The sequence below is a fragment of the Podarcis gaigeae genome (genome assembly GCF_964106915.1).
Source record: "Podarcis gaigeae genome assembly, chromosome: 10".
NCBI classification, from domain to species: Eukaryota; Metazoa; Chordata; class Lepidosauria; order Squamata; family Lacertidae; genus Podarcis; species Podarcis gaigeae.
Window position 1 is genome coordinate 32,025,612 of NC_139686.1, and position 27,177 is coordinate 32,052,788.

The following is a 27,177-nucleotide window of genomic DNA, read 5'->3' on the forward strand; positions in this document are numbered from 1 at the left end:
CAACAGATCCTTCCCCACTAACCGCTTCCCTCCCTTCTGCCTTCAATAATACATTTCAACAACAGCCTGCTCTTCAAATCCCTTCCAAAAGGGGGAAGGGCTCAGGTTACACGGAAAGGGGTGGTGGTCTATTTTTCCTTCAAGACTCATCACCGCCGAGATGATGAGTCTTTTCATTTTTGTTTCATTTCCCGCGCAGTCAAATGAAAGAGTTTGTTTTGTTTTCATTAACCTGCCAAAATTCCGGGATGGGGGAAGAAGACGAGAAGAAATCCATTTCATATGTGTATGTTATATTCATCCTATTTGACGCACCTTAAGAGAGAGGTCGTGTTTTTTAAAACTGTTTCCACTTTCTGGGGTTCTTCCTCCCCCCGCCCCCGATCCCAGGAGTTGCTTGTTGTTTTACCTCATGGGAATTCGCTCTGGATACCTCTCCTTCCACATTTCCTCCTATCGAGCCATTAAAACCTGAGTAGTTCGGGAAGGGAAGTTTTTCTATCACACCTCCAAGAGCTTAGCAACCTTGCCCGCGCCCCTTCTGCCTACATCTCTCTTCCACCCCCCCCCAGCCACCAAAAAAAAAAAAAAGGGAACGTGGGGAACGGAGCAATCATGGTAGGAGCAAAGGAGCAGCTTCTTTTCTTCCCCTGTCACGACTCCTTCCCCTCTGCTGAGGACCTTGGGCACATCAGCCGCAGGAAGACCGAGCCAGCCCCGCTCCCCAGCCCCCAAGCGATGTAGCCTGAGGACGAATGATCTTTGAAGCCTGTAAAGATCACTTTCCTCCAGGAGGACATTCTTACCTTGAGATGCTTCCTTATTGTCCCATCTTAGCTCCTTTGTGTGTGTGTCTGTGTGTGTGGGGAGGGAGGGAGGGGGGCTGTGTGTGTGGTTGTTGTTTTTTTAATATATAGATATGATTTTGTTGCACACACACACACAAAAAGAAAATGGTTAGAAATCCTGTCAAGTCATGTGATTGATTGAATTATTCCCACCCCTCCTTTACTCTCTCTTTTTTTCTATCTCCCCCCCCCCCTCCGCTTTTAGGACAATACTCGGCTGCCTTTACTCAATGTGTCAGGCCAAACTGGCTGATGACAGAGAGGAGGAGCGCGGCTGCGGCTGCCAGGGCTTGGCTCTCTTCGCGGCAGCCGGGGCTGAAGATGAGGATCGAGCCTGAAGGTACCGGTGCTGTTGATTAGGGTCTGGCATCTCACAGTGATGCCTTGAAGAGTAGGAGGGCAAGTCTCTCCCCACCACACACACACACACATGTACAGACGTGCAAATATATACTGTATATGCTCTTCCTTTTCCTTTGCCCCCTCCCGTCCCTGCTTCCCAAGTCTTTGCGGAGAGGACCTCGAACCGAGTCTGGGAAGGCAGCAGAAAAAGCCGGGTCGCTTCTGCCTCAGTGCAGCACGTGTCCAAACACACACACAAAAAACCTTGCTCTGATTTTTCCTGACTGAACCACCGTGCTAACTGAACTCCCTGCCTATTGATGTCAGGCAGGCGATTTCACAATATTATTTTCGGCGGGTAGATAAGCCTACCCACTCGTTTAGAACATTTGTAGGAGCTTTAATTCGTTTTCGTCTATTCTACGGTGGTTTAAACTTTTTGTATGTTTTTAAGTACGTTTGTAATATTTTTGTGATAATTTTAATCTGTTTTTTTCCCTGGGGGGACGCAAGGGTACGCATAACCCTAAACATTTTGTGAATCTAAGTTTGGCCTCATTGAGGGGCAGTACTGTATTTCAATACAAGTAGGAAAATGAGGGTACCCCTAATTTTTTTAAAAAGAAAAAAAGCACTGATTTTAATTCTTGATCTTTTTTTTGTAAAACACTTCGAGGTTTTTTATTTGTTTGATGGAGCAGTATATAGATTTTATGAAAATTAATGAAGAAATTTTAAAAACTAGTTCCTGGAACTGCAGGTTGGAAATTGGCCCATTTCCCTTTCTGCAGATCTGAATTCACTCTTACTTCAGGGATCCTTCCACAGTCAGAATAAAACAAACGGGGATATAAAGCAAAGTAATGTTTACACTTAAGGCTATTCAAAATCTTATGCCCATGTTATCAGGGGAACCTGCCTTCTGTGAGGTACCTTAGCAAAATATTTGTCCTAGTACAAAATGGGACCCTAGTACAAAAAAGGACCCCAGAAATCTTATCAGGAATCAATCAGAAATAGATTGGAAGAATGCTAGATTTGGGCCACACCATGTTATAGCATCCACACCATCAAAAGATGGTGAAGAATAAAAGAATAAAGAATAAAACATACCTCAAAACAGGCGGGGGAACCTGTGACCCTCCAGATGTTGGCAGACTGCAACACCCACCTCCCCTAACCATTGGACATGCTGGGGCTGGGGCTGATGGGAGTCAGGTGTCCAAAAACATATGAGAAGAGACATTTTACCTCTGCATTATACAGATAACATGCTTACATGTGATAATAAACATACAATTAAATAGAGAAGAAATCAAATAAGGAAACTAAATACATTTATATTTAGCTACTTTTGCACCACAAACTAACCTTTGGGACACCCAAATATTATCATTCTTAATTACTGCTACTAGTGGTTATTTTTATAGTCTTTCAGGATACAAATCAAAGGCAGCTAACAAGGAAGCATGACACTATATTGTAAAATTCACGAAAAACAACATTAATTTATATAAAGTAATCAGGTTTCCCAAGTGGTGGCTCTGTTGTGGGCAGGAGATTGCTCTGCTGGAGCAGATTTAGAGTCTTTTCATATAACTGCTTACATCTCATCCAGTCCGCCCTCACTGCTAATTTTTGAAGCCACCTTCATACAACATTGGCCATGATCCATATTGATTTTGTGGTTTCTTGACAAATATTGCTCTTTGGCTTGTGTTTTCTTAAAGCAGTTTCAGTCTGATTCAAAAACTGGATACGAAGTGAGCGGTAACGTGAACATATCCTAACAGGGATTGTTATTATATTTTTTAACATTTGTGGTATGTTTCTCAGGACTGATGTATAGAATGCTTTACTTAACTCATTATATGGTTAGATGAAAAATGCTATTGATTTTTGAAAGAAATTTATAATAAACAGTAACTTCCTAATAAATTAGAGATGCCTTTGAAGAAGGTCTTGAGAACCTCCAGAGGTGGTCCACAGACATCTTTATGACAGGTCTACTCTTAATGCTTATGGGAATTTACTCTTGCTAATAATATACATTTGATTATTAATAGACAAAAATAATTGTACTTTCCCAACAATTGCACTATGCTGTCAGACTGCCACAAAGTCTGGAAAAGCCCTGTGTATCAATAAGGAATTTTGCATCTTATCTCTTTATTTTCCATCTCTATGGTAGCTGATAGAATGCCGCTTCAAGATCTTTACGAACATGTGGTTGGTGAATGAGATGCCATAGACAAAGTAGGACAAAATTATCATCTTCTTCATCTTCCTCATTATATATTTATTTATACCTCGCTTTCCCCCCCTGATGAGACACAAGGCAGTTTACAGATAAAAACAAGAACCACTAAAAACTTAGAAGGCTAAATCATTAAAATACAATTAAACATTGATAGAATTAAAATCATATATAAAATCAGTTTAAAACATACCAATAATTACAATAGAAACAGCACAGCACCAGCCCTTTAATTAAAAGCAGTCAAAAGAAAGTCTTCACCTGTTGACCGAAGGACAGCAAGGAGGGAGCCAGCCGAACATCTCTAGGGAGGGAATTCCAAAGTCTGGGAGCAGCCACCAAGAAGGCCCTCTCCTGCATCCCCACCAAGCATGCCTGTGAGAGGAGCAGGACCAAAAGAAGCGCCTCCCCTGAAGATCTCAAAACCCAGGCAGGTGTATATTAGGGAATGCAGTCTTTCAGATAGCTTGGACCTAAGCCTCGTTCCTTTGGAGCTTAATCCTCAAGAGTTGTGAACAGTCCTTTTTACTTCAGAAGACTTTGTTCGGCGCTTTGAGTAAGGTCAGTAGCCTCTGTTGGTCTAACCCTTAGGCCAAACCATTTTAGTGTCTATGTTACTGTGATAGGTAGGTAGACCTGTTCCAATCCATGCCACCATGAAAGTATATAAACATGCCATCTGAAATCTTAATATTAGAATGGTATGGAATACTGAAGATGTTATTGCTGACATTCAGCCTGTACTCTGAACTTACTATCTCATGTTGTAGCATGATACTTGGTGAAACACCTGTGTCCAAACAGGCATAATCACAACTATTATGGGAAGCAATAATATCACAGATAAACAAGCTGATTGCATTTGTTGTGGACTAAATGTATACAATTCCACTAGTGGAAGGAGCAGCACAAGATCTTGGCAGAGGTAAAGACTTACAGAGAAGACAGCCAATGAGAATCAAGGGCACCATCTGGTGGCTTAAGGGACAGCTTTTCTTAAATTCATCCTCCCTCTCCCTTCTGTGCAGGCTGTATTACTGGTGGAGTGGGTGAAGAAAACCCATATAAAATACCTGGAAGGGATGAGTATCCTCTGGCAACAAAACACGACACAATGGCACAGTTTGCTAGTTGTAATCTATTCGTGAAATATATAAATTCTTTCAAAGCCAGTGCTGGAGAACTTACATCATCTCTTGTTCCATCCGAATGTACATTTCTTGACTGCTTCTTGTCCTTTCCTTTGGGTTTCTGATAAACATTCCTTCCCCTCAACCCTTTCTTGTGGCAGCTCTGAAGATATTTCAAATTGCTGTCGAGTCTTCACTATTTCTGCCTCCATACTCTGAAGGCCTAATATCTACATCCCACTCTTAAAACCACAACTGTAGATCTCTGGATCCTGACTAGTTTGTAGACTTCTTATGGTATGTTTAACTGAATGCACTTCAGCTGAGGCCAACCAAGTCAGTACCAGGTAGAATCATATTATTTTTATTTCTGGTGTGTGACATTTCTGTTAATGCAACTCAATATATTTTTCTCCCAATGGTGACACCGTTGCTGATTCATATTCATAATGTTCTTCACTAAAGCTTCACTATATCCCTACTGAGTGTTATCAGACAAGGGATGAGCATGGCAAGCTCATATTGATGTCAGTCACAAATTAACTTCAGTTGACTGATTGGATCAGATTCCTGTAGTTTATGTCTGCTATCAGCAAGCTTTCCTTTGTCTTTCAGCCCCACTGTTCAAAATCTGAATATCTGATTACATTTGTGACATACAAAATCACGTTATATACTTTTCCTGCCCATGTCATGCATCTGATAAAATAAGTTTTCCTTTCACAAGGACAGGTATTAATATATCTGTTAAAGCAATAGTCTTTAAAATCTGTTAATAGTAGCCTGCTATAGGACTAAGTTTTTCATTGCAAGAGACTAATATAGCTCCTCTTTGGAATCTGTAGTTTCTTCCTGAGGGACAGTGTTGAAGGAATTTAGGTATGGGTTGGGGGGGTTGCCCCTCCAGCAAATATCATGCACATGCAGCCCACTACCAAAATCAGCACAATCACTTTTGTGACTTGTCCCCACAAAACACTTCATCACAGTTTCCTCCTATCTTTTCAAAGGGCCTCTGCTGCACAATACCAAATGTAACAATTCACTGATAAATGTATCTATGTACTGGCTCACTGGGAAAACTTCAGAAATTCATATAGACATGTGAGCTCAGCTACTCAGCAGCCCCTCTGCCTGAGCATCCTGATACCTGAGTGCCAGACAGGTAGCCTTTCCAGAAATAACAAACCCAGATGAAGGCAAAAGAGTGTGATTAACTTGGCTGGGAAACAGGGAAATGTAAATATCTCTTTTACACTTGATGGGTGTTTGGCAAGGGGAACCATGGGGCAGGGTCCAGGATGCTCAGATTACTGCCACCAGACCTCCGCTTTCATGATGTAACCATGATGTATTTGTGATGTAGTTTGGGGGGTATGTGACATGGGAATTAGCAGCTAACAAAAGTTTGGTTTCTCTTTTGTTTGGGGCTTCTATCTTGTTTCACCTTGTGGCAGGTGGGAGTCCTGTCGCAACAGTCTTTAATAAAGACCAAGCCTACTGGCTGCTGTTTTGCTCTGGTATTCCTGGCTGGTGTCCTTGTTTTTTTTGTCCAATGGAGCCCTCAGATTTCTCCGTTAACAATGCCAAAATGGATTCTTTGGATTTGCTGTTAAGTGGGTGTTCTAGGAAACATGTAACATTTAATAACCTATATTTATTATACAAAGCATTTTTACCCTGCTCTTCAGCCCAAAAGGCTCAAAGAATAGCCAACATAAGCAAATAAGATGGTTCCTGCCCGCAGACTTCTAAGCTAAAGAAAAAAGGGAGGGAAAGTTTTGCTGTTTCTTCTTATGTCAATGCATTTCTGAAGATTAACAAACAAACAAAATGTCGTTGATTCATGGGCACAAAACTTTCTTTAGAATATTTGTATATATTGAAAACACTTATAATAGTCTTTTTGGCTGTGGCTTAAACAAAAGGCCTCTTAGGGCTGCAATATTAGTGTGCCCTTCTTCTCCCAAACACAAAATATTGTCTAAAACTGAGAGAAACCTCCAGGTCAGTTTGAATTTTATCATATTTGCACAGGTCTAAGTTTCGGACTTCATTACAAAAATCTAATGCATGGGCATCTGCACTTTTTTATTCATTGTTTAGAACTACCTAAACAAGTATAGAAATTTATTCATGTATGCGACTACAGTGGCAAGAATGTTATTTGCCCAAAAATGGAAAGAAGAAGTCCCGACAAAAGAAGAATGGATACAAAAAGTTATGGAATATGCAGAAATGGTGAAACTTACCAGAGAAATAAGAAATCAAGATAACAATTTTTAAATAAAAGAATGGAAATGGTTTATTGGATATCTACAAACAAACTGTAAACAGGTAAGAACATTGGCAGGATTATTGTAATAACATGCAATTTTGTAAGAGTATATATTTAAAGCAGATGAATAAATGAGTAAGTTAATTTAGAATATGTAGGAAATGTAAAAAAATAAATTTAAGGAACCGCAGAAAGAGGAGGAAGTAGAGTTAGAATGATTGTAAAACTAGTGAAATGTATATAATTGAAAATCATAAATAATTTAAAAAAAAAATCATAGCAAACTCAGGAGATTCCCATTTTCTTCTCCCAAATCTCTCTTTCTTTCCCATTCCCACTTTCTTAGCCCATTCTCTTAAGTATAAAGCATGTGTCTCAAAAAGCTGGATTTTCTAGGAACAATACTGGGCTGCTCCATGTGTTGATGTGTATCAGTATTACCTGTATCTACATCAGTAGAACATTTTGCATGTACCGCTTGTTCCATGTTGAGAATTCAGAACCTTCTTTTGAGCTCTGGAGAAAGGCAGGGCTGTGCAGTGTAGCTCTCTCTCCTTAGATGTTCTCATACAAATCTGCTGTATTGTTCTCATACACATCTGTGATTTCTTGCGTTATCTGTTGAGACACCTGTAAATTGGCAGGGGAGGGGTAAAAAACATTATGTTCTGGAATAGAGGACCCCATATATAATGGTACAATCAGTCTCTGGAACAGATGCACTGGAGGACACGCCATGGATGCAGCCCTAATAGAAAGTAAATATTTATTTGCTACAACCGTTACTGCTTCAAAAGAGCAGTGCAGCATGTTTCAGTGCTCCCCTTCATCTGTAGGAACATCCAGTTAGTGAAGCAGAACTCTGTCCATAAATATAAAGAGCCCTTTCAATTGGCAGAGGGATCCATCCCATAAAAACAAGATAGCAGTTAAAACTGGGCTTGGGCTTGTTAGGAAGGTGGTGTGGCTGCACTCTGCTCCAGGTGATTGCCATTAGACTGAGACTCTGCAATCGTCTGCTTTTCCACCAGGTATATAGAGTGAAAAGCTGCCTAGGCAGCACCTTGGTGATGTACCAAGTGTGCTGCAAAGTGTGCACTTAGTGTTGCACATGGAGACTTGAAGACCCCCTTGCTTGTTCTGCCGGCACCCAAGTCACTTAGTGTAGAGTCAACCCGGGCCATCGAGACTGCATTCCTACAGCCATCGGCCGCCATGAACCACCACTGGCAGCAGCAGGTAAGTTCTATATTTAAAACAATATTTTATTCTCTTGCTAATTATTCTGTTTTGAATGCGTATTCTATATTTGACCTCCTTTAGTAAGGTCTTATTTTGAAATATTTAAGATAATATTTTAGTTTCCTGTTAATTATGTTGCTTTGAATGTACATTTTCTATTCGAGCTTCTTTTGGAGTGTTTGATCCTGGAATGTTTTATTTGATGTTTTTATGTAGGCTGTAAACTGCTTTTGAGATTTTTAATATCTATATATAGAGTAAGAGAGAGAGAGAGTGGTATTGAAATGAAATAAAACAATAAAAATTTAAAAAGAACCTTAAAATATTAAAATGTGCAGATTAAAAAATAGCTAATACATTTACAGTTTAAACATTTTAACCACCGCCCCCATAAGCTTGCTAGAATAAAGTCTTCACCAACTTTCTAAAACGGAACATAGAGCAAGCTTGACAGATCTTGTTGTATGTGTTCCACAAGAAGTAATAAAGGGCTATAGCTCAGCAGCAGAGAATGTGTTTTGCATCTACAAGGTCCCAAGTTCAGGCCCCAGCAACTCCAGTTTAAAATCAGGTAGTGGGTGATAGCGGAAATCTTCCCCAGAGATCCTGAGGAGCTGCTGCTAATCAGATTGGATAATACTGACATTGATGGGGAAGTAGTCTGACCTGCTATAAGGAAGTTTTCTATGCTCCTGTGAGAACTTGCACCTCTTACTTTTCAACCCAAGTTTAAGTAGCAGTGGAACAGGACCTCACACATGGGATAGCTGCAGGTCTGTTAGGGAGGCCATGAGGACCTGGATGACACCCAAGAAGGGAACCTTCATATGGATGTTACAAACCGCTAACATTAACAGTTCAGGATATCTTCACAAGGTATAGCAATATGAAAAAGAAACCCTCAGGCAGTTAGGGCTTATCCACATTCCTCTTGTCCTACTGCTTTCCCCCAAGGAAACCCACTCTTTAGCACTCATTTGGAGCAAACAGCAATTCAGGTTTTCAGTGAATTGCCATTTGTTCTGATTTAGAGATAATGAGCTCGAAACACAGGCCCTGGTTAAGGGGGTGGCATGTAATACTGAATGCTATGAATACAGTGAAGTGAAGTGAAGTGAAGTGAAGTGTGTGTAGACGTTCACACAGAATGGAGGTTCTGTATTTACCATACTGTTATTGTTTTTTTGTTGTTCATTTTTTCTATTCCCTTCTTCAGTTTAAAAAACATTGAAGGCCTAACCTGTCAAAGTCATCAGTTTGGCTTCATATATTTACCTTAACATTGGCAAGAGGCAATTCAGAGGTTACTTTATTTTGGCAGATATGGGAATCATTCATGTTTCTGCATATCCACCAAAAAAGTGACATAATACCCAGCAACAATGCGTCTCACTTGTACTCTGATGTGTGTATTCCAAAACACATTTTAGTGCATGGATGAAATCCACACAATTCTAATTCACACATTATATTTCTGTGGGTATGCTGAGTTGCATTTGACTCCACATCTGCTATTTCCAGAGAACAACCAACATCCAAATTGGCCCCAAGAGCAATATAGGCATAATCTGGAAATTAAGCAGCTGGCATTCCAATTGGACTTGTCTAGAGAGAGATGCGCTGGCAACCTTTATATGTTTTCAGAGCCAAGCATAGAAACAAGACACCAGATAAATGACAGTCAAGTACAAATGTTCCCTTTCTAACTTGAGTTAGAAGAATTAGCTCATAATGAAATATGCTCTATTTTGGAAGAGGTACAGGAGATTCTTACTACATAGTGTTCTAATACACAGAAAGCACATTGCTAATTCAAAGTATAAGGGTCTAAATTATATTGTTGTCTAATGGTCTGAACCCTCAATTTGCCTGATGAAGAGTTCTGTGAAACCCAAAAGATTGAAAACCTTTTCATGATTGGCTGATCTAGGAGATATTGACTTATTCTCTTTCCATTTTCTGGCAACGTACATAGCATACATGACAGTACACATAATAACCCAGAATCTCTTCACAGTGCAGGTTGCTAACAGTGCAATTTTGCTTTACCTTTAGCAGAATTAATTTGACTGCACTATCCGGGCACTGTGCATGTGCAAATGTAGGTACTCCCCCTCTTTTCATTTTTTCCATTCTTTCTCATTTCAAAGGCACCAGTAGTGGTTAGTTAACTGGATTTTTTGTAGCCTTGATGATGTGAATTTTTCAGCACTTGCTCCCTGCTTCTTTCAATGAGTTCTGTTTTGGCAAAGTATGCACCCGTTGGACATTGAGATTTCTGTGACTCCATTTTTCAATAGTTTTTATTTATTGCATATGCAACAATGGAGAGGCAAGATTTTTCCTTTTAAAAAATCCGAAACACCATAGAGTAGAGCACAGCCAGCCAGAAGCCAGACTGGGATTTACAGATAGATCTCCAGATGATTTACAGATCAGCAAAATTCCCAATGGGTTAAGCATAGTGGCAACAAAACCATTTCTTCCCCTTCTAAATTAGGCTGCTGAAATCGGGAAATATGCTAGGGGGAGGGAGGGATACCCAAAATTTGTGTGTGATCAATAATGTCTGTGAACTCCATTTCTGGTACAGTACTGAACATGCCCTCGGAGGCAATTTCCCCATCAAATCTATATCCACCTTCCTTAGCCACTATTTTGCACCTGTTTCCGGTTAGTGAATCTGAGTTTTTTAGTGAAAAACAAAGCAGATCCTGCAAACCTAAAGTCTGACCACTTCTGGATACATTTTCAGACTTGCCCTCAGTCTGGTCGTACCATTATGTTATGCCTTCAGTTCAAGATAGTTACATATACATGCAACCCAAGTTTTGAAAGAGTTATATCAGGTTGACCTGGTCATGAACTATTTTAATTAGATTAAAAGTTGTCCTCTGGTTGTCTGCTGGGAAGAAGCTACTGTTGAACCATTCCAGAAAAACTGGATCAACAGTGTCTACCTGACAAGCTGATCTGGAAGCACACGGAACTTTTAAAGTGCAATGCTGAGAAGCAGCCCCTGACCTGTAGATTTTATCCTTTATTGACCCTGAAGAGCTGCTTCTGCCTTAGTAGTGGATACACATGACCCAGAAAAAATGTATTATTAGAAGTGGCTTGTCTTAATCTTGAGCATGTAGAAGTTATCTATGCAGTGTTCAGAATGCCAGGAAGCATACCTCACATACCCTGTCAGTCGAGGATTCAGACAGGAGATACCACTGATGGTGACAAGTAATTTGGCTGAGTTGGGTGAGCCAGGATCTGCAGATTATAATGTGTTTGTTCTTGCTAGCATTCCCATCACACATATGGCTTCTGTAACAGCAGCCAACGCAGAAGCAAATGGGGATAAAAGTATCAGACTTACCTTGACTGCTGGCACCTTTTTGTGCAATGGACTACCTGTACTTTTATTAATGGCAAAATAGACATCGGGTTCCCGGGGTCCTAATTCCTGAAGCAGGAAGGAAGGGGAAGGACACGTGTTAATCATAATATCCTATACATACAAATTAAATTATAATTCCTACCAATGGTTTTATATTTCTATGTTGGGATCTCAATAATAGACTATTCTCATCCCAGGTAAATGTGCACAGGGGTTTGCCCTAAATTATGTACATCCCCCAAGGTTCCCAAGTGAGGATAGGGGAAATTGAGAAGGGAATAATCTTCATGAGAATGGCTCTGCATTATTAACCAGTTTGGGCACCAAGCAAACATTGTTGATGTCCTACTCCTTGGCCCAACACTAGAAACCAAGGCTTCAAACATTTATAATATTACAAGCCTTGAATTAAAGTCTGAGGGAAAAGAAAACAATCTGACAAGAATCTTTTCTGCACAGGGTTGAAGTTATATTGGGGTTTATTCAATTTGTTTTAACTTGAATCGTCACTTCTCACGGAAGGGGAAATAACCCCTAGATCATTCCTATATACATACTAGCTGTTTGCAGCCTAACAGTTAAGAGTGTTAGACTTTGGTTTGAAACTGTTTAGCCAGGGACCTCATGTATCTCGTAAGCTGCTTTTTCCCTGCCTCACAGGAGGGTCATGAATTGTCAGCATATTTTGGTGTGAGACATTGACTATAAACTCAATTTGTGTAATAACTATGCTACATAAGGGATTCATGTAAATATATTCAAATCTAAAATGTCTCATTCCCTGACACTGAGACAGAGCTATATAACAACAAAATCCTGTGCATATTTACAAGGAAATACTTTATTTATAGAATTTCTATCCCACCTTTTGCTCGAGGTGGCATAAATGGTTCTCCCCATCCTCATTTAATCCCCACAACAACCTTGTGAGGTATGATAGGCTGAGAGGCACTGGCTGGTCCAAAGTCACCCAGTGAGCTTATGCCCAAATGGTGGTTTGAACCCTGGTCTCCCAGGTCCTAGGTCCAATTCTCTAACCACTATTCTACACTGGAAGTACATTTCACATTGCCCAGCAGTGCTTTACTCCCTGGTAAATGCGTTTTAAGATTGCAACTTAGGTGATTAAAAGAAAAATGGATTAGCTGATCCAGTTTTTTATCTTTTGGAAATACAGCAGAATACTCCACCCTACGCTTAATCCCAACAATTGCCTTAAGAACGCAATAGCCATGCTTAGGCTCCTCCTAGTTATCACTAAGAAAGGCTGGAGAAGAAGGAGGGGTCTGCTCTTTACACCCCCCCCAGGCAGCGCCTCAGAATATCCAGAACTGAGAAACCGAGTCTGCAAATAAGCACAAGCAAAGAGATGAAACATCTTGCCACTAAATATGTATGTCAGATGTATTGATGTTAAGTCTCTTATCTAAAAAAGGCACCCAAAACAGCACTTATGTGTGTTTATGGTAACGGCAGGTTGCCATGGTCGTGGTGGCAGTTCCCCTAGCAACAGGATGGTGGGAGGAGCTTCAGCATGCGGGAAGACAGGTGGCATTAACAGAACGGGGAACGTGCAGGATTTGCAAGGCTCAGTGACACAGCAAGAGGAAAAGAACAAATTGTCAAACTCTGTTTCCCACCACTCACTTCAAAACAAACTGATAATGCACAGCATTGTCCAAGAATCAATTCTCCTTCTGTGACTGCGATGGGAAAGGGCAGGAAGAGAGAAAAATTGGGGGGCAGAGCATAGATGAAAGGACCCCCAAATAACAGTCAGCTGGATTTAGGCTTGACAGGAAGTTTTTTATTAGGTGGGATTGCAGCCATGAATACACCAGCAGTACCCTAAGCTGACAGAGGATGTGAATTAACTAAATTAAAGATGATCTCACCACTGCAGTAGGTAGCAACATGACTGGGGGATATTACAGAAGTAGGGAAGGCAAGGAATAGCTAAAACATGGTGTGAACCCCAAGAGAGAAGAGAGGGGCATTGAGGAGCAGCCCAAGGCCTTTTTAGTATTGTAAGAACAGCCATTTGGGTGTTCTCACTGCTATGTTTGCACTGTGTCCACCTCCCCACAGTCTCCCCCCCCCCAATAAGTCCCACCTGCTGGGAAGCTAAAGCTGCTTTTGCCCTGAAGTTCCTCTTTTCACCCAGGCTGCCCACCAGTAGCCCCTGACTAGAAAGGCCTGTACAGGCTTCCTGTTCTAGCTGGGACTTGGCAATATTCACTGTGTCCAGTTCCTAACTTGTGATTTACAGTTCTTAGCTTTTTCCTGACAGTTGCCAGCACCCCAGACCTGACAAAACTAGATAAAAGTTTCCTTCTCTGTTCTTTGAGTCTCAGCTGTTATTTTAAAGCATGATCATAGAATCATAGAGTTGGAAGAGACCACAAGGGCCATCGAGTCCAACCCCCTGCCAAGCAGGAAACACCATCAGAGCACTCCTGACATATGGTTGTCAAGCCTCTGCTTAAAGACCTCCAAAGAAGGAGATTCCAACACACTCCTTGGCAGCAAATTCCACTGTCGAACAGCTCTTACTGTCAGGAAGTTCTTCCTAATGTTTAGGTGGAATCTTCTTTCTTGTAGTTTAGATCCATTGCTCCATGTCCACTTCTCTGGAGCAGCAGAAAACAACCTTTCTCCCTCCTCTATGTGACATCCTTTTATATATTTGAACATGGCTATCATATCACCCCTTAACCTCCTCTTCTCCAGGCTAAACATGCCCAGCTCCCTTAGCCGTTCAAGTGACAGTATGTCCTGTGATCTTTTCTCCCAGCAAGAGGAAAGATGAAATGATACCTGTAACAACCACCCCTTGAATTGACTGGTAACCATAAACCGTAATTAAAACCTACTGCTCATGCATCTAATAGTCAAGGATAGAATACAACTTCCAAAAGCATCTAATCCAAATCTCGCCTCAACTCTATTTCCCACCCAGGTCATAAGAGCAATTTTCCTCCTGCACAGCTGCATGGCTTTCTACTGTATTATCTTCAATGGCTCAGAGCACTTCAGCTTTCAACAATACGTAACAAATTTGAAGATGCATTTATTCAAGATGCCCAAGATGCTTTTCTTCGTCTCTGTTGCTTACTAAGTAATATAGCATATATCCCTCTTTTAAGGGATGGAATTGACAGGAAATACCTGGTAATCGAAAGTGAATATGAAGTTCCATTTCAATGACAGAGTTGATGCGTTAATCATTTCAGAATTATGTAGTAGCATTATGATTATCTACTAGCTAAACATGGATGCTTTAGCTGAGATTTCTGCATTGCAAGGGGCTGGACAAGATGACTCTTGGGGTCCTAACTCTACAATTCTATGATTCTGTGAAAATAATATATACAGCATACTCTCCAGTGAGAAACCTGATGGGCTTTAGCAAACATATGAATATTGGGCTGCAGGTTTATGAATTAGAGTCTTACTGTAAGTCACCATGTTCTTTGGTGATCAACCTTTTTCAGTGTTGTTCAGAAGAGCAAGGGGGTACACTCTGTACATGCTCATGTCATTTATTTCTGAGGCTCATAGTTCTTAATTAAATTTTTCACACTGTACCTCATACATTTCTTTCCCACTCCAGGCCCCTTTTGACCCCTAGGTCTTCTCCCAATGCCTGGATAGCCCCTTCAACCCCTGCAGGGGGTGGGTTCAATATTGACCACTTTGAGAAACCCTGGTCTACAGAGAGAGAACCTTCACACGTACAGCTAGACATAGTAAACCTCCCTCTCTGCAGAACTTTGCAGTGGATTCATCCCCCTGAGCCTCCACCATGTTACACTTAATGGCTTCTGAATAGGGCTGCTACAAAAAGTCATTCTTGATATACAGTAATACTCACAACATATGAGGGCTCTGGAGGTTCTGAGCTGCCTGAAGTGTGTGGAGGGGCCGGCCTCTGAGCAGGGCACTTCTTGATCTGTCTCCACTGAGGCCACACCACAAATTTGTGAGGATACGATGAATGGGAATAAATGGCAAAACATAAATTCAACATGTACAAGCTTTGGTTCTTCTTCCTAATTCTTTACCTTTCAAAGGAGTTGAAAGGATTTTGAATACAGCTACCCCTTTGTGGTGTGAATAATAAACCAAAGCTTAGGAACTGGCCACATAATGACCTTTGAGTTCAGAGGCAATGCCCCAGAACTATTACAGAAGCACAAGGGCATCTGACTGTCCGTTGCAGCTAAAACTTCCTTACAGTAGGCATATTGATGGAGGTCAGTGGGAAATCTAATATCCCATTCAAAGCAATGGAAGTGTGAGTCAGTCATCTTCACCTTCCAGGTTGTCAATGGGATTAGCACTGGGTGTGCGCGCTTGCTTTTGCTCAATTATCATTGAGTTACCAGGCCCAAATCGAGGTGTTAATTCTAGCATATAAAACCCTAAATGGTTTGGCACCCAAGTAACTAAAAGAGGGTCTGCCCAATATCAACCAACTCAGGCCATATGATTGGCAGGCTCTGTTGGTGGTGCTGGGTGCTGCCCAGTTGGAGCTCACACATGATAAGGCTTTCTTGGTGCTTGTTCCCCATTTCTAGAATGTTCTGCCTGGTGAGATACCTTCATCACCCTCCTTATTAACTTTAAAAAAGAATTTTAAAACATTACTGTTCACACAAGCATTTAAATAGCCGAAATATACTGCTCCTGATAACCTTGAAATTAACCGTGAGGCATGTGGCCATTTTCCTTTTTAAAAAAAAGATGTTCTTAGTGGTTTTTGATGTTTCCAATTGTTTTTAAATGATTTGAATATGTTTTTAATATAATTTTATTGCGTTGTGTTGTATGATGTTTGCCACCCTGGGTTCCTTTGGGAGGAAGAGCAGGTTCAAAATTTAATAAATAATATAAGAATCAACCTTCAAATCTGTAGATGTTTTGTCACAAAGTCACCACAAGTCTAAGCCTGCAATGTTTTCTCTTCCAAAGAACACACTGACCTTGTAAAGGCTGTCCAGGACCTCCCACTATTCAGGATAAGGGAAGTATGAGGATAAGAGCCAGCTGGATCAGGCCAATGGCCCCTCTAGTCCCATCTAGTCCAACATCCTGTTCTCACAGTGGCCGACCAGAAGCCCACAAACTGGCACTATGTTATGAGTACTATGATACTCGTACAGATACTCATAACAGTGCTATGATATGAACTCTCTTGGTTTACAAACATTACAAATTTTTATTGCTGGCCAAGTAGCCAACACATAATCAATTTCTGCTCCAAACAGGGCTGCAATCTTCAATTAAGTAAAAGTTCAGGTACTTTTATTATACACCATTTTTTCATAGACGAAAAATGCATTACTGATTAGGAAACACTTCAATAATTAAATAAATGTTTTTTCACATGAGTTAAAATGTTATGTATATGTATATGTATATAAAACTGCAGATGGTAGGGAACATCCGTTTCCCACAGGAGGGTGGGGTCCCTCTTGAAGATGATAAGATGATGCCTGTATACTCACTTTCTACAAAGAAATAATGCATTTTTCTCCAGAACTGTTATGTTAGCCACATGCAAACATATGCAGGTTTAATTGATTAATCAACTCAATCTTAATAAATTAAAATTTGATTATTCAAGTAAGGTTTTTTTTTAATCAGTAGAAGCCCTCATTCCAAGCATTTTGTAACTGACTTTAATATTCAGCACTACTGAGTGGCTGATGCTGCAAAACTTTTTGCATTTTGTAGCAAATACAACACGATGTTAAGTAAGAATTACTTGCCTCTCTCTTCCAGAACAGAAGGACAGTTCCCATGATGCTTGCAACAGTCAAAATAATGGTGATGGTGATAAGGCACACCCACATGGTAAGAGGGGGCTCTGTATATCCTTTTTCTGCAAGAAAATGAGGAAAACCAAGCATTCAGATAAGTGGTAACTGGGAGCCAAGGCTCATTGTTTTAAATCTCTATCCCATTTTTCCTTCAAGGAACTCAAAGCCTCATACCTATTTGCTAGTCCATGAAAGCTTACATCAGAATAAATTAGTTGGTCTTTAAGGGGTTGTGATTTGTTTGCAATTAGACATTGTAATTTGTCTGCTTATAGTATACATTCAAATAAAGGTAGCAAAAGTTTTAAATGCCTTCACACAAATGCCCCTGCCCCACCCCCGGTTGTTGTTCAACCCACCCCCGCTGACTTGCCTTCAAGAACTTACCTCTGAAAAGGATAAATGTCCCATTTCCCCTTCTTACTTGGTTTTTAAGTGTCCAAAGAGCTTTGCAGTAGTAGGTACCAGAAACAGAGGAATGCATAGAAGGCTTTATTTTAAATGGATAATTTAATGTCTCTGACTGGTTCTCACGACCGGGAGGAATTTCCACAGACTGTAGAGATTGCATGATTGTGATCTCCTTGCTTTCCGAGTCAATCCGATAATAGCTAAGGATGAATTTTGTATAATCTGGTTTATACATTATGTTTGTTTTGCAGAGTGCATTAATTTCTTCATTGGCAAAAGCAATCTTGATTAGACGGTCATTATACACGTGGAGAGTCCCTGGTAGATGAGGAAAATATTTTTTTACAGTTATCAAGATTGAGAAAAGTTGCTCAGTCATCTATACTTTGGCAACATCTGCCCATAGCCTAGAGCAGCCTGTAAGAAGGATGCAAATTTTACCATCTCTGAACTGGAGTGAGTTGACAACAGATTGAGTAGTCTGACAATAGAGGAGTGTACACCACGGGTGGATGGACTTCAGGTTGTCAGATCTACTTAGCTTTTTACAAGAATCCAAAGCTCCACCAGCTGGAGACAGGTACAAAAGACAGAGTTAGAATTAAAGAACAGGGTGAACACACTGTGTGTCTAGCAATTTGTTTTCAGGATCTGAACTGGAACTCCCTGAGGAGGTGGTGAACTCTCCTTCCTTGGAGGTTTTTAAGCAGAGGTTGGGTGACCGCCTGTCAGAGATGCTTTAGTTGAGATTGCTGCATTGCAGAAGGCTGGACGAAATGATCCTCTGGCAACTAGGATCTCTACAGTTCTGATTCTATGAGTGCTCAGTCCTTTCATGCAAACTTCAGTAAAGCAGTCTAATTAGATGGAAAAAGTCATCTTGCTGTTGCTCTTGTTAAACTATTGGGAGTCAGAAATTCTGGCCAACCTACTGCAAATGACTCAGGAATCTGCCGCTAGATCATAGAATCATAGAGCTGGAAAGGTCATTCTAGTCCAGCCCCCTGCAATGCAGGAATCTCAACTAGATCATACATGACAGGTGGCCATCCAACCTCTGCTTAAAAACCTCCAAGGAAGGAGAGTCCACCATCTTCCAAGAGAGTCTATTCCACTGCCGAACAGCTCATATTGTCATAAAGCTCTTCTGTATGTTTAGTCGGAATCTAATTTCCTGTAACTTGAAGCCATTCGTCTGGGTTCTAGCCTCTGGAGCAGGAGAAAACAAGCTTGCTCCGTCCTCCATGTAACAGCCCTTTAGATACTGGAAAATGGCTGCCACATCTCAGTCTCCTCTTTTCTAGGCTAAACATACCCATTTTCCTCAACCATTCCTCAACAGGCTTGGTTTCCGGGCCCTTGATCATCTTGGTTGCCCTCCTCTGCACATGTTCCAGCTTTTCAACATTCTTATATTGTGGCTTCCTGAACTGGACACAATACTACAGGTGTGCATCTACCATTGGTCAACACCACAAGATGGTGGACTTAACCACAAGTCCACAATCTAGTTGCCTTTTTGACTAAGACAGTTCACAGTGCACCTAGCTTTACATTCAGCAGAACACACTCCCTCTCCCCCACAGCGTGTAGGAGAGAGCCAAGCATGAACCAAAGCCTGTGTCTGTAGAAATGTTTACTTCTAATTAAATATCTGAATGCTGACATTAAATATTCTACACAAAGTTTTAGACAAGGAGCTGAAGATCTGCACCCCCATGCCTTACTGCCATATGTAGAACCTACACACAAGGGCAAACTGGGAGCCAGCTGTCTCTGTTCCATTAATTCGGATATCACCAATGCAATTCTGGGTATTCCCAACCTGGAAGATGCCCAGCGAAGTGCTGGAGTACAGAAAGAGGATTGTGCTGACTCTAAAAACTGCTGTCTGAACTAGAAATAGCAAGTTTCAAATGATACGCAGAGTCCATAAGCAGAACACTGTGGGAATTTATCATCTTTGCTGCCGCTGACTTCCTCTTCTTCCCCCACACTCCACTTACTACTGTTCATGTGAAATTCTGGTATGTGGAAAGCGATGGGCGGAAGTGGCCAGTTTACTCAGTTTGCAGCAATTCTGCATTACAGTTTAATGACAAAGACATAATGGGAGCAGGGGGGGAACAGTTTCAAAACTGGCTGTTTCGTAAAGCATATTGTCTATTTTTGTCTCATGCTCCAGGAAGCTGAAAGTAGTGGATGGGTGCTCAATGTCTGTCTTTGCCACTGCTCTGTGAGGCTGGATGGTGATGAGGTTCACATGAACCTTTGTGATTTTGATTATTATTTTTTGGAAGATATTTTACCAGTGTAAACACATTAAATAGCTGCGTATGGCTTGCTTATTTCTGTTGATGAACCCATAAGCAGGACCCAACAGGAATTCAAGAGCCTGCTGATAGGATCCCCACTGCCTCTTAAAAGCAAGATCTCCCCATGAGCCCAAACACATAGTCAACCTTGTAGAGTGTGTGTGTGTGTGTGTGTGTGTATGATGGGGAATGCTAGATTACTGGTTAATGCATATAACAACCAGCCATTGTGCACATTCACCAGGCCTCATAGAGGAAATTGTTCCTATTTCCTAATCAACACATAAATGCTCCAACGGGCTTTGGGAAACATGCAAATATTGATTGAATTTTGTACATTATCTAGTCCTTCTGCATAGCCCCGACATGTTTTGGGGAACATGCATATCTTGACTGATTTTTGTACATTCTCTGGCCAAAAGTTATTTTAATACACTTTGGATGTATTGATCCCTCAAGCGCAATTCGGGTTAAAAGTGTGAACCCTATAGCCCCAAACTGGATATTACATATTTCTGGCTATTTTAAACATAATTAAGATGTGTTTTTTCATTGAAAGCTGCTTGTTACTGACAGTCAGTGTGGTAACACTCAACTCTTCTGGCCCAGACAATAGTTATGGCAAACCTAAGGCCCAGAGCCAAATGCAACCCTTCAGTGTACTCTCTGTGGCCCTCAGGACTTAAAAAAATAGTTTTCCCACCCCTAGGCTATAAGAATTACTAAAACTGATAATGTATGTGAAGCATCTGGAGCACATAAGCAATATATACATGGAATATCACTGATTGTTAGCTAAAGTCCCATCAGGTTTGATGGGAGAGGGAGGGGGGAAAGTGCTGCAATACTTTCTGCAACCCTACCCACCACTATATTCACATAACACATTCGCTCACTACACTCATTAATGCTTGATTGCTTTGTCAGTTCTGGAAAGTGTTAAAAGGCTACTTGCCTTAAGGCACTGACCATCAGTTGGTGGGTTTCATTATTTCATTATTTACAAAGCGTTAATATTTCCTCTTCCGACTTTCAACTCAGAACACTCAGGGCAAGCTTGCATTTATCAGTTAATGGGGAGAAGGAGAATAAAAACAAACTATTATTCAATTTTTCACCCACAAATTTGGACCCACAGACAAGCCACACTCTATCTGATCTAAGATAGATCACCCCAATGGCACCAGCTTTATTCTTATTTTTCTTGTTTAAAAGATAAGTGGATGGAGAACAGGAGAGAGGAGGACAGAGAAAGGGAGAGGTGATCATATACAGCAGAAATGGTTGAAAATACTACTGCTTTAAGAGACTAGTGAAAAGGCTTTCCCAGACTGAACAAATGAGAGATTAGACAGAAAAAAGGGGGGGGGAGAGAGACATGATCTTACCACCATCTTGAAGAGTCCAGAGAAGTGTGATAACAGTATATAGAATGGAGGCCATGGCAGCATGTAAAAAGAGGTATAGGCTGAGCTAAGAGGTACTCTTACTCAGAAATGTCTTTCTGTCTCTTCCCTTTTCTTGGGGTGGGGAGGATGGCTTTAGGAGGAACAAAACAATACATTACTGGTCGTTTGTTCCTTGTTCCGCCCTTTCTGCTGTATTCAGTGCTTTCTGCTTTGGGGGCTCTGTGCATTTTAAAAATTACTTTAACAGTTTGTTTACCACTTACTATGGTTGTCTCTAAGCAGTGTGCAGGAGACTTCATACAACGAAAGTAAAAATGTGTTAAAACTATAAAATCAGATTACAGTTCAGCTATCTCCTATTTTGCAGGACCAGGGCTGGCAAATGAAACGAGGCAGAGAAATTGAATAGCACAATCCATTAAACTAACAAGAGCACATTCTATGGGAAAAGAGGGCAATTAAAAGGTGTTTAGAGGGTGCTCCTCACTTTACACAATTTCACTTCTGCAAGGGGGGAGGCTGGAACGTAACCCCTGTGTAAGTGGGGAGTCCCCTGTATGTTTGAACTGGGCTACAAGCAGGCTGCAGGCAGATGCCTGAGAGGGAGAGCCCTGCTGGATATCTGCTTGGATCCAAGGCTGTGACAATGGGAGAAGCAAGACTTTCTGGGTGTTAATGCTGTGGCCCCTCCACTATAGGCCCAGGTTGTATATAGGTGTAAATAAAACAATATTTCATAAAGACACCATGGTCTCTGCTTCCAGGGAAGCCAAATCCTGGGTAAGCGCCTGGAACCCCTAGAATCTTGCACCGCATGGGGATTGGGGTGGCCTGCCACAAGACAATCTCCGCTTGCTTAACCCTGTCCACCAAAAGATATCACAGCCAATAACTACTAGCTTTGGATGATGCTCATGCTCGGGTAAACATGCAGCCACTAAGAATATCTATTTTCCAATTAAATGCAAAGGCAGCTGATGTCATTTTGCAGAGGCAACTATTTATTGCAGCCTGTCAAGATCTTTCAACATCAGTTACAGCGATGGCACCTTAAAATCAAATTCAGTATGCTCCAAGAACCGAAGCTCAAGTTGTCACATTCGCTTAACACAATGAACTGCTAGAAATAAAGATACACCCGCAAAATCCTCACAACTGAAAGCCCTCCTTTTTCAGCTATTATTTCCTACCCTGATCTGTATCAAAAGTTTGCTGTTGCTAATAAATTGTAATTAAAGCCATCAGGAGAAGTTTCCATTCAAATGTAACAGAGGCAGAAGATAGATGTAAGACACTCCATAGATAAGACTGTGTGGCATATGCACTCACAAGGGGGCACTGCATAACAGTTTTCTATTTCTCTTTGTAAATTAGCTGCCAGGATACATAAGAGTGAAGTTATAACAAGCTTACACACTTCTCCAGCCACTCTGGACGGTTCCTAACAGAGTATTAAAAACACTATAAAACATCAACCATTAAAAACTTCACTAAACAGGGCTGCCTTCAGATGTCTTCTAAAAGTCAGATGCTGTAGTTGTTTATTTGACATCTGATGGGAAGGCATTCCTTGGCTGTGGAATCTGTGGCCTTCTAGTTTTTGTTGGACTCTAAATCCCATTAGCCCCAGCCAGCATGGGATGATGGGAGTTGTAAACCAACCATATTTGGTGGGCTTCAGGTTCCCCGTTGCTGCAGTAAAGGATCTAAAAACTCAGTCGTTGATTAGGCCTAGGTGCTGGTGTAAAAAGCCCTATGCAGTTTGAGACCAGGATACCCAAGAGATTGTCTCATCCCCAACCAACCACTGAGTTCTGCAGATACCATCTGATCCAGAGGCCTGTTCTGCATAATGTGCCCTTTGGAACTCCTTCCCACTACATATCAGACAGTTGCCTTCTCCATTGCTTTTTGGGCTCCTGCTAAAGATGGTCATCTTTCAATCAGCTTTCTAAAAGGATACATTTCTTCTGGTCGGTATCTGTCCTTGATTTGACTGGTACAACAGTGAAGTCCTATGCAAGTTTATTCAGATGCAACTCCAACTGAGTTCAGTGAGGTTTGCGTCCAGGTAAGTGTACAGGTGACAAAAGTTGGTTTTAGAATTAGCCATGCTTAAAGTAGACCTACAGATATCAACGACACTTAAGCAGGTCACGACTAACTTTAATCCCATTGATCCCAATGGGCCTATTCTAAGTACTGTATGACTAAGTCTTGAACGACCCCAGAGATTTGAAGGGGTCTGTGGATCATGTAGGCATCTGTTTGGCCACTGGGAACAGGATGGTGGAATAGCAGGCCTCTGGTGCTCTTACACCCATCATTCTATGCAGACCACTGAAGTAAGAAGTTCCATCCTAGGCTAGTCCCAGTGTCGCCCTGAATTTTGAAGATGCTGCTCAGATGGCTCTTCTCGGTATGCTTCTCCAAGCCTCCTGCTGTACTCCTTTGTTTGTAGCAGGAGCCATGAAAATGCCCCAAACAACTGTGTTAATTTTAATCAAGCTGCATAAATCATGAGCATAAAACCATGGTATGGTTTCCAAAATCCAGATTCACCACTAATACACTTAGATATCCAGATGCTGCAAACAGTCTACACATAACAAAACTGCAGAAGTCAGTACATTACAGTAATTGAGTTCACTTTTATGAAAACACTGCAGTACAAAAAGGAGGATGAACACATGTAATGAAGAGTTCTTCCCATTTTTCCCCCACTGAATGACAGCAGCACACTTTTTTACAAGACTCGCTAAATAAATACCATTAAATGCTTTTCAGGCACCTTTTTAAATTACTGCAGATTAAGACAATTACTAAAATATTATTATACTGTGATCCTATATAGTATGTCTTCTTGGATGTTCAATCTGAGTTCTGTGGGACTTGTCCCCAGGCAAGCGGGTATAGGATTGTAGTCTGAGTAAGCCTGGAACAAGTGAAAACCTCTACTTACCCTTTTACTCTGAATATGCACCTTTTTCATTTCTTATTCTTGACTGAATCCCTTGTACACTGGCTACCACTTGTTTTAGGTAGTGGGGGGTTGGTTGGTTTTACTTTAATCTGATATATTCTTTTTAATCTTCATTAAATTCCTCTGTTTTTCCACAAGTGTGACTCACCAAATACAATGACTATTGTATTAAAGACTCACATTTTTCTTATAAAATAATGCTAATCTTAAGACAAATAATGGAGTTGCTGGGAAGTGCTAAAATAAAAGCCTTCTACTTCCTACCCTGACACAATGAAGACAGTACCCAGTGGGAAAGAGAATTTAGGGAGATGCATGGAGGAGAAAGCTAGACATTGCTGAACCTGCCCCACTGAGAAGAAGGCTTGGTTGCAAGTATAACAGTGCTATCTTCTACATGTCAACTCAAAGTGAGTTTTGTTGAGTTCAATGAAGCTTACTTGCAGGTAAGTGTTAGCAGCCTAAGTTTTCCAATAATCTCCCATATACACAGAGCAGTGCCTCTCTGGTTCTAGAGATCAGCATTCAACTTCTACGCACTAAGTCCTATCTCAGCATCAGATCTCTGAAACCAAGTTTCAATGTTCCATCAGGAAAGACTGGCTTAGGCAGCTGGAATGCCAAGTTGTGGATCAAAGGCAATGTTTACCTCTAGCCTATAAAATGAAATTGAAACAGACCCTAAGAAAGCAGGAAAAGCAATGATTCATTCTGTTAGCACATTGGCGTCATCAATATTTGCATATTTCCCCCCCCCCCCACATTTTGGCATTTCTGTTGTCAACGAAGAGGTAGAGTCCAACAACTGCCCCGCCCAGTCCTGCTGGAAGCAGGTAAGGCGCGTTGGCAGAGTTCCTGCAGCGTGGGCACAGCCCTATGCTCCCTGCAGAGGGGCTCAGAAAATACTAGAGGAGCTTCTCCCATTGCATCACAGTGGAGGGGTTTAGTCCTGGTTCCCGCCACCACTAGTTCAAGCAACCTCAGTACACAGTCCGAAAACCAGTCCTTCAGCCAAAAGTAGCCTTTGCTGAAAGAGATCCGGAGGCTGACGGGTCCAGACGGCATGCGGACGCTGAGGCTGAAAAGGCAGTTTCCCTGAGAGCTGTCTCGCAGCAAGTAGGTCCCCACCGGCTCTTGCAGTAACCTAGCATGGGCCTCATGAACAGACAAAGGGCCCCAGTAAAATCCACTGGCCTGCAGGAGGCCAAGCGACCGTTCCACCACTTCCCATTCACGATCACGAAATGCACGGTAGTGAGACAGCAATCTGGTTGATGTTGGGCTAAAAGGAGATTCTTGGTGTTGCCTCTGTGAAGCGGAAAAGCTGCTGAGTTTGTTCATCTGCCTTCTCTCCGATCATCTCTCAGAAAGCCTGCAAATCACAGGAAGATGCCACCACTGTCTTTATATTCAGTCCTGCGAATATACACACACACACAAATGAGACGGTAAGTTCTGGGCCCTTACTTGGGCAAAAGGAAGGGATAAATTGAAGGTAAGCAATGGCATATCAAAGACAGTAGCAGCTGTATCAAAATACCACTGTAAAAACCAAACAAATAGAAAGTTGGGGAGCACTAGTATGTAGTTTATTTCCCTACCCCAGAAGTCCACACTTGCTTTGCAAACCTGGTGCCCTTCAGATGACTGGGGACAATAGGAGTTTAAGTCATAAACATCTGAAGGGTACCAGGTGGGAAAGCAGCCATGTTAGTCTCTTGCAGCAAATGGCAGCAAAGAATGATTATTTCAACATGGTTGCCTTCAGTGTTCTGGCATGACTAACGATAGTTATGAATTGTACCAAAATAGCTCATAACTGCCCCACTCCCAGTTTCTGGCAGAATTTGTAGTTTCCACTGTCTTTTGGAATTTTAACACACATTTCAGAACAATTTCTCCACATTTCCAAGAACCATCAAACTCTTTTCTTAACGTCTCATATCATGGTGTAAAGAAATAAACAATAAAATATTTTATTAAAACTTATTTTCAGTGCCTTTAAAACTATTTAGAAACAGTATACTTCCAACTGCAGGTGTTGACAAAAGGCACAGATTGCTTGTGAAATCGTAATAAATGAACTAGTGGACCCACATTTATACTATTATGATGTCACTTTGAAAAAATGAACTCAAAATGACTGACAAACATTAAAAACAGATATAGACCCAAGACTAAAAAACAACCTAATACATAATATGCCAGATTTGCACTAAAGAGCAGTAAAAGCAAGTTTAAAATGTGTCTGTGTTGCTCCAAGTAGTTTGCCCATATTTTTAAAAATGTAATTCTTGCTCTGAAGATATACTAGATTTGCAAAGAAGAGCAAACTTCTGGTTTTTTTTTTTAAGGGTATGTTGCTTCAAACCAGGAAAGGATCTGGAGCTGCTTTATTATTATTTAATACAGCTGTTTTGTGCAACAGCACTTCTGCCCAACAGTAACATTTTAAAAATAAAAATGCCTTGAATGTGCCTTCAGTAACAACCGGTGAAAAAGAGAAGGCCACATCCTTTCCTTTGGGTTGATGGAAACACTATGGAAGTAAAGGGTGTGGCAACAGAAAAACATCACTACACATTTAAACAACGCCTGCAATGCACAGTGTGTTCACGGGCAAGTAGCATGTGGTCTTACACTGGGTTTTCTTCCTTTATTGAGATTTATCTGTGGATTGGGAAAATCCAAATTTAGTGGGGATAAGTGGTAGCTGTCACTAGGATGAGGATGCTGTGTGGACACC

At 41.2% G+C, this 27,177-nt stretch overlaps 3 protein-coding genes and 1 long non-coding RNA gene across 13 annotated transcripts in view; 1 reads left to right on the forward strand and 3 right to left on the reverse strand.

Moving 5' to 3' along the window:
- Positions 1 to 1,077, reverse strand: part of TCF20 (transcription factor 20) — a 191,282-nt gene extending 190,205 nt beyond the window's left edge. For 4 of the 5 annotated variants that reach the window (XM_083698534.1, XM_083698533.1, XM_083698521.1 and 1 more), the window contains exon 1: positions 807 to 1,029. The gene's annotated coding sequence lies outside the window, so the exon portion shown is untranslated. Of the gene's footprint in view, positions 1 to 806 lie in introns of all 5 variants that reach the window. The other variant, XM_083698522.1, reaches the window with a different exon arrangement.
- On the forward strand, positions 15 to 21,428 carry LOC310825393. Of its 2 annotated transcripts, XR_014555263.1 has the most exons (4): positions 15 to 286; positions 1,054 to 1,188; positions 17,276 to 17,347; positions 19,411 to 21,428. It is a non-coding gene; the product is annotated as an uncharacterized lncRNA (long non-coding RNA). The 2 variants fall into 2 exon arrangements; XR_014555264.1 differs by lacking the exons at positions 15 to 286; positions 1,054 to 1,188 and adding an exon at positions 7,501 to 8,094.
- Positions 6,862 to 21,560, reverse strand: NFAM1 (NFAT activating protein with ITAM motif 1). 2 transcript variants are annotated; one of them, XM_083698775.1, is made up of 7 exons: positions 21,428 to 21,554; positions 18,166 to 18,294; positions 17,701 to 18,042; positions 17,263 to 17,375; positions 15,363 to 15,449; positions 11,468 to 11,554; positions 6,988 to 7,485 (listed from the first exon to the last, which is right to left on the reverse strand). In XM_083698775.1, the coding sequence occupies exons 1-7, from the start codon at positions 21,480 to 21,482 to the stop codon at positions 7,411 to 7,413; spliced, it is 888 nt and encodes a 295-aa protein (XP_083554901.1). In that variant the 5' UTR covers positions 21,483 to 21,554; the 3' UTR covers positions 6,988 to 7,410. The 2 variants fall into 2 exon arrangements, with proteins under 2 accessions (XP_083554902.1, XP_083554901.1); XM_083698776.1 differs by lacking the exon at positions 18,166 to 18,294 and having other exon boundaries at positions 6,862 to 7,485; positions 21,428 to 21,560.
- An 868-nt stretch (positions 21,561 to 22,428) lies between these two features.
- LOC310825357 (suppressor of cytokine signaling 1-like) overlaps positions 22,429 to 27,177 on the reverse strand; it is an 11,833-nt gene continuing 7,084 nt past the window's right edge. For all 4 annotated transcript variants that reach the window (XM_083698815.1, XM_083698813.1, XM_083698814.1 and 1 more), the window contains exon 4: positions 22,429 to 25,847. In XM_083698815.1, the coding sequence (XP_083554941.1) occupies positions 25,212 to 25,772 (561 nt within the window). In that variant the 5' untranslated portion in view covers positions 25,773 to 25,847 and the 3' untranslated portion in view covers positions 22,429 to 25,211. The remainder of the gene's footprint in view (positions 25,848 to 27,177) is intronic.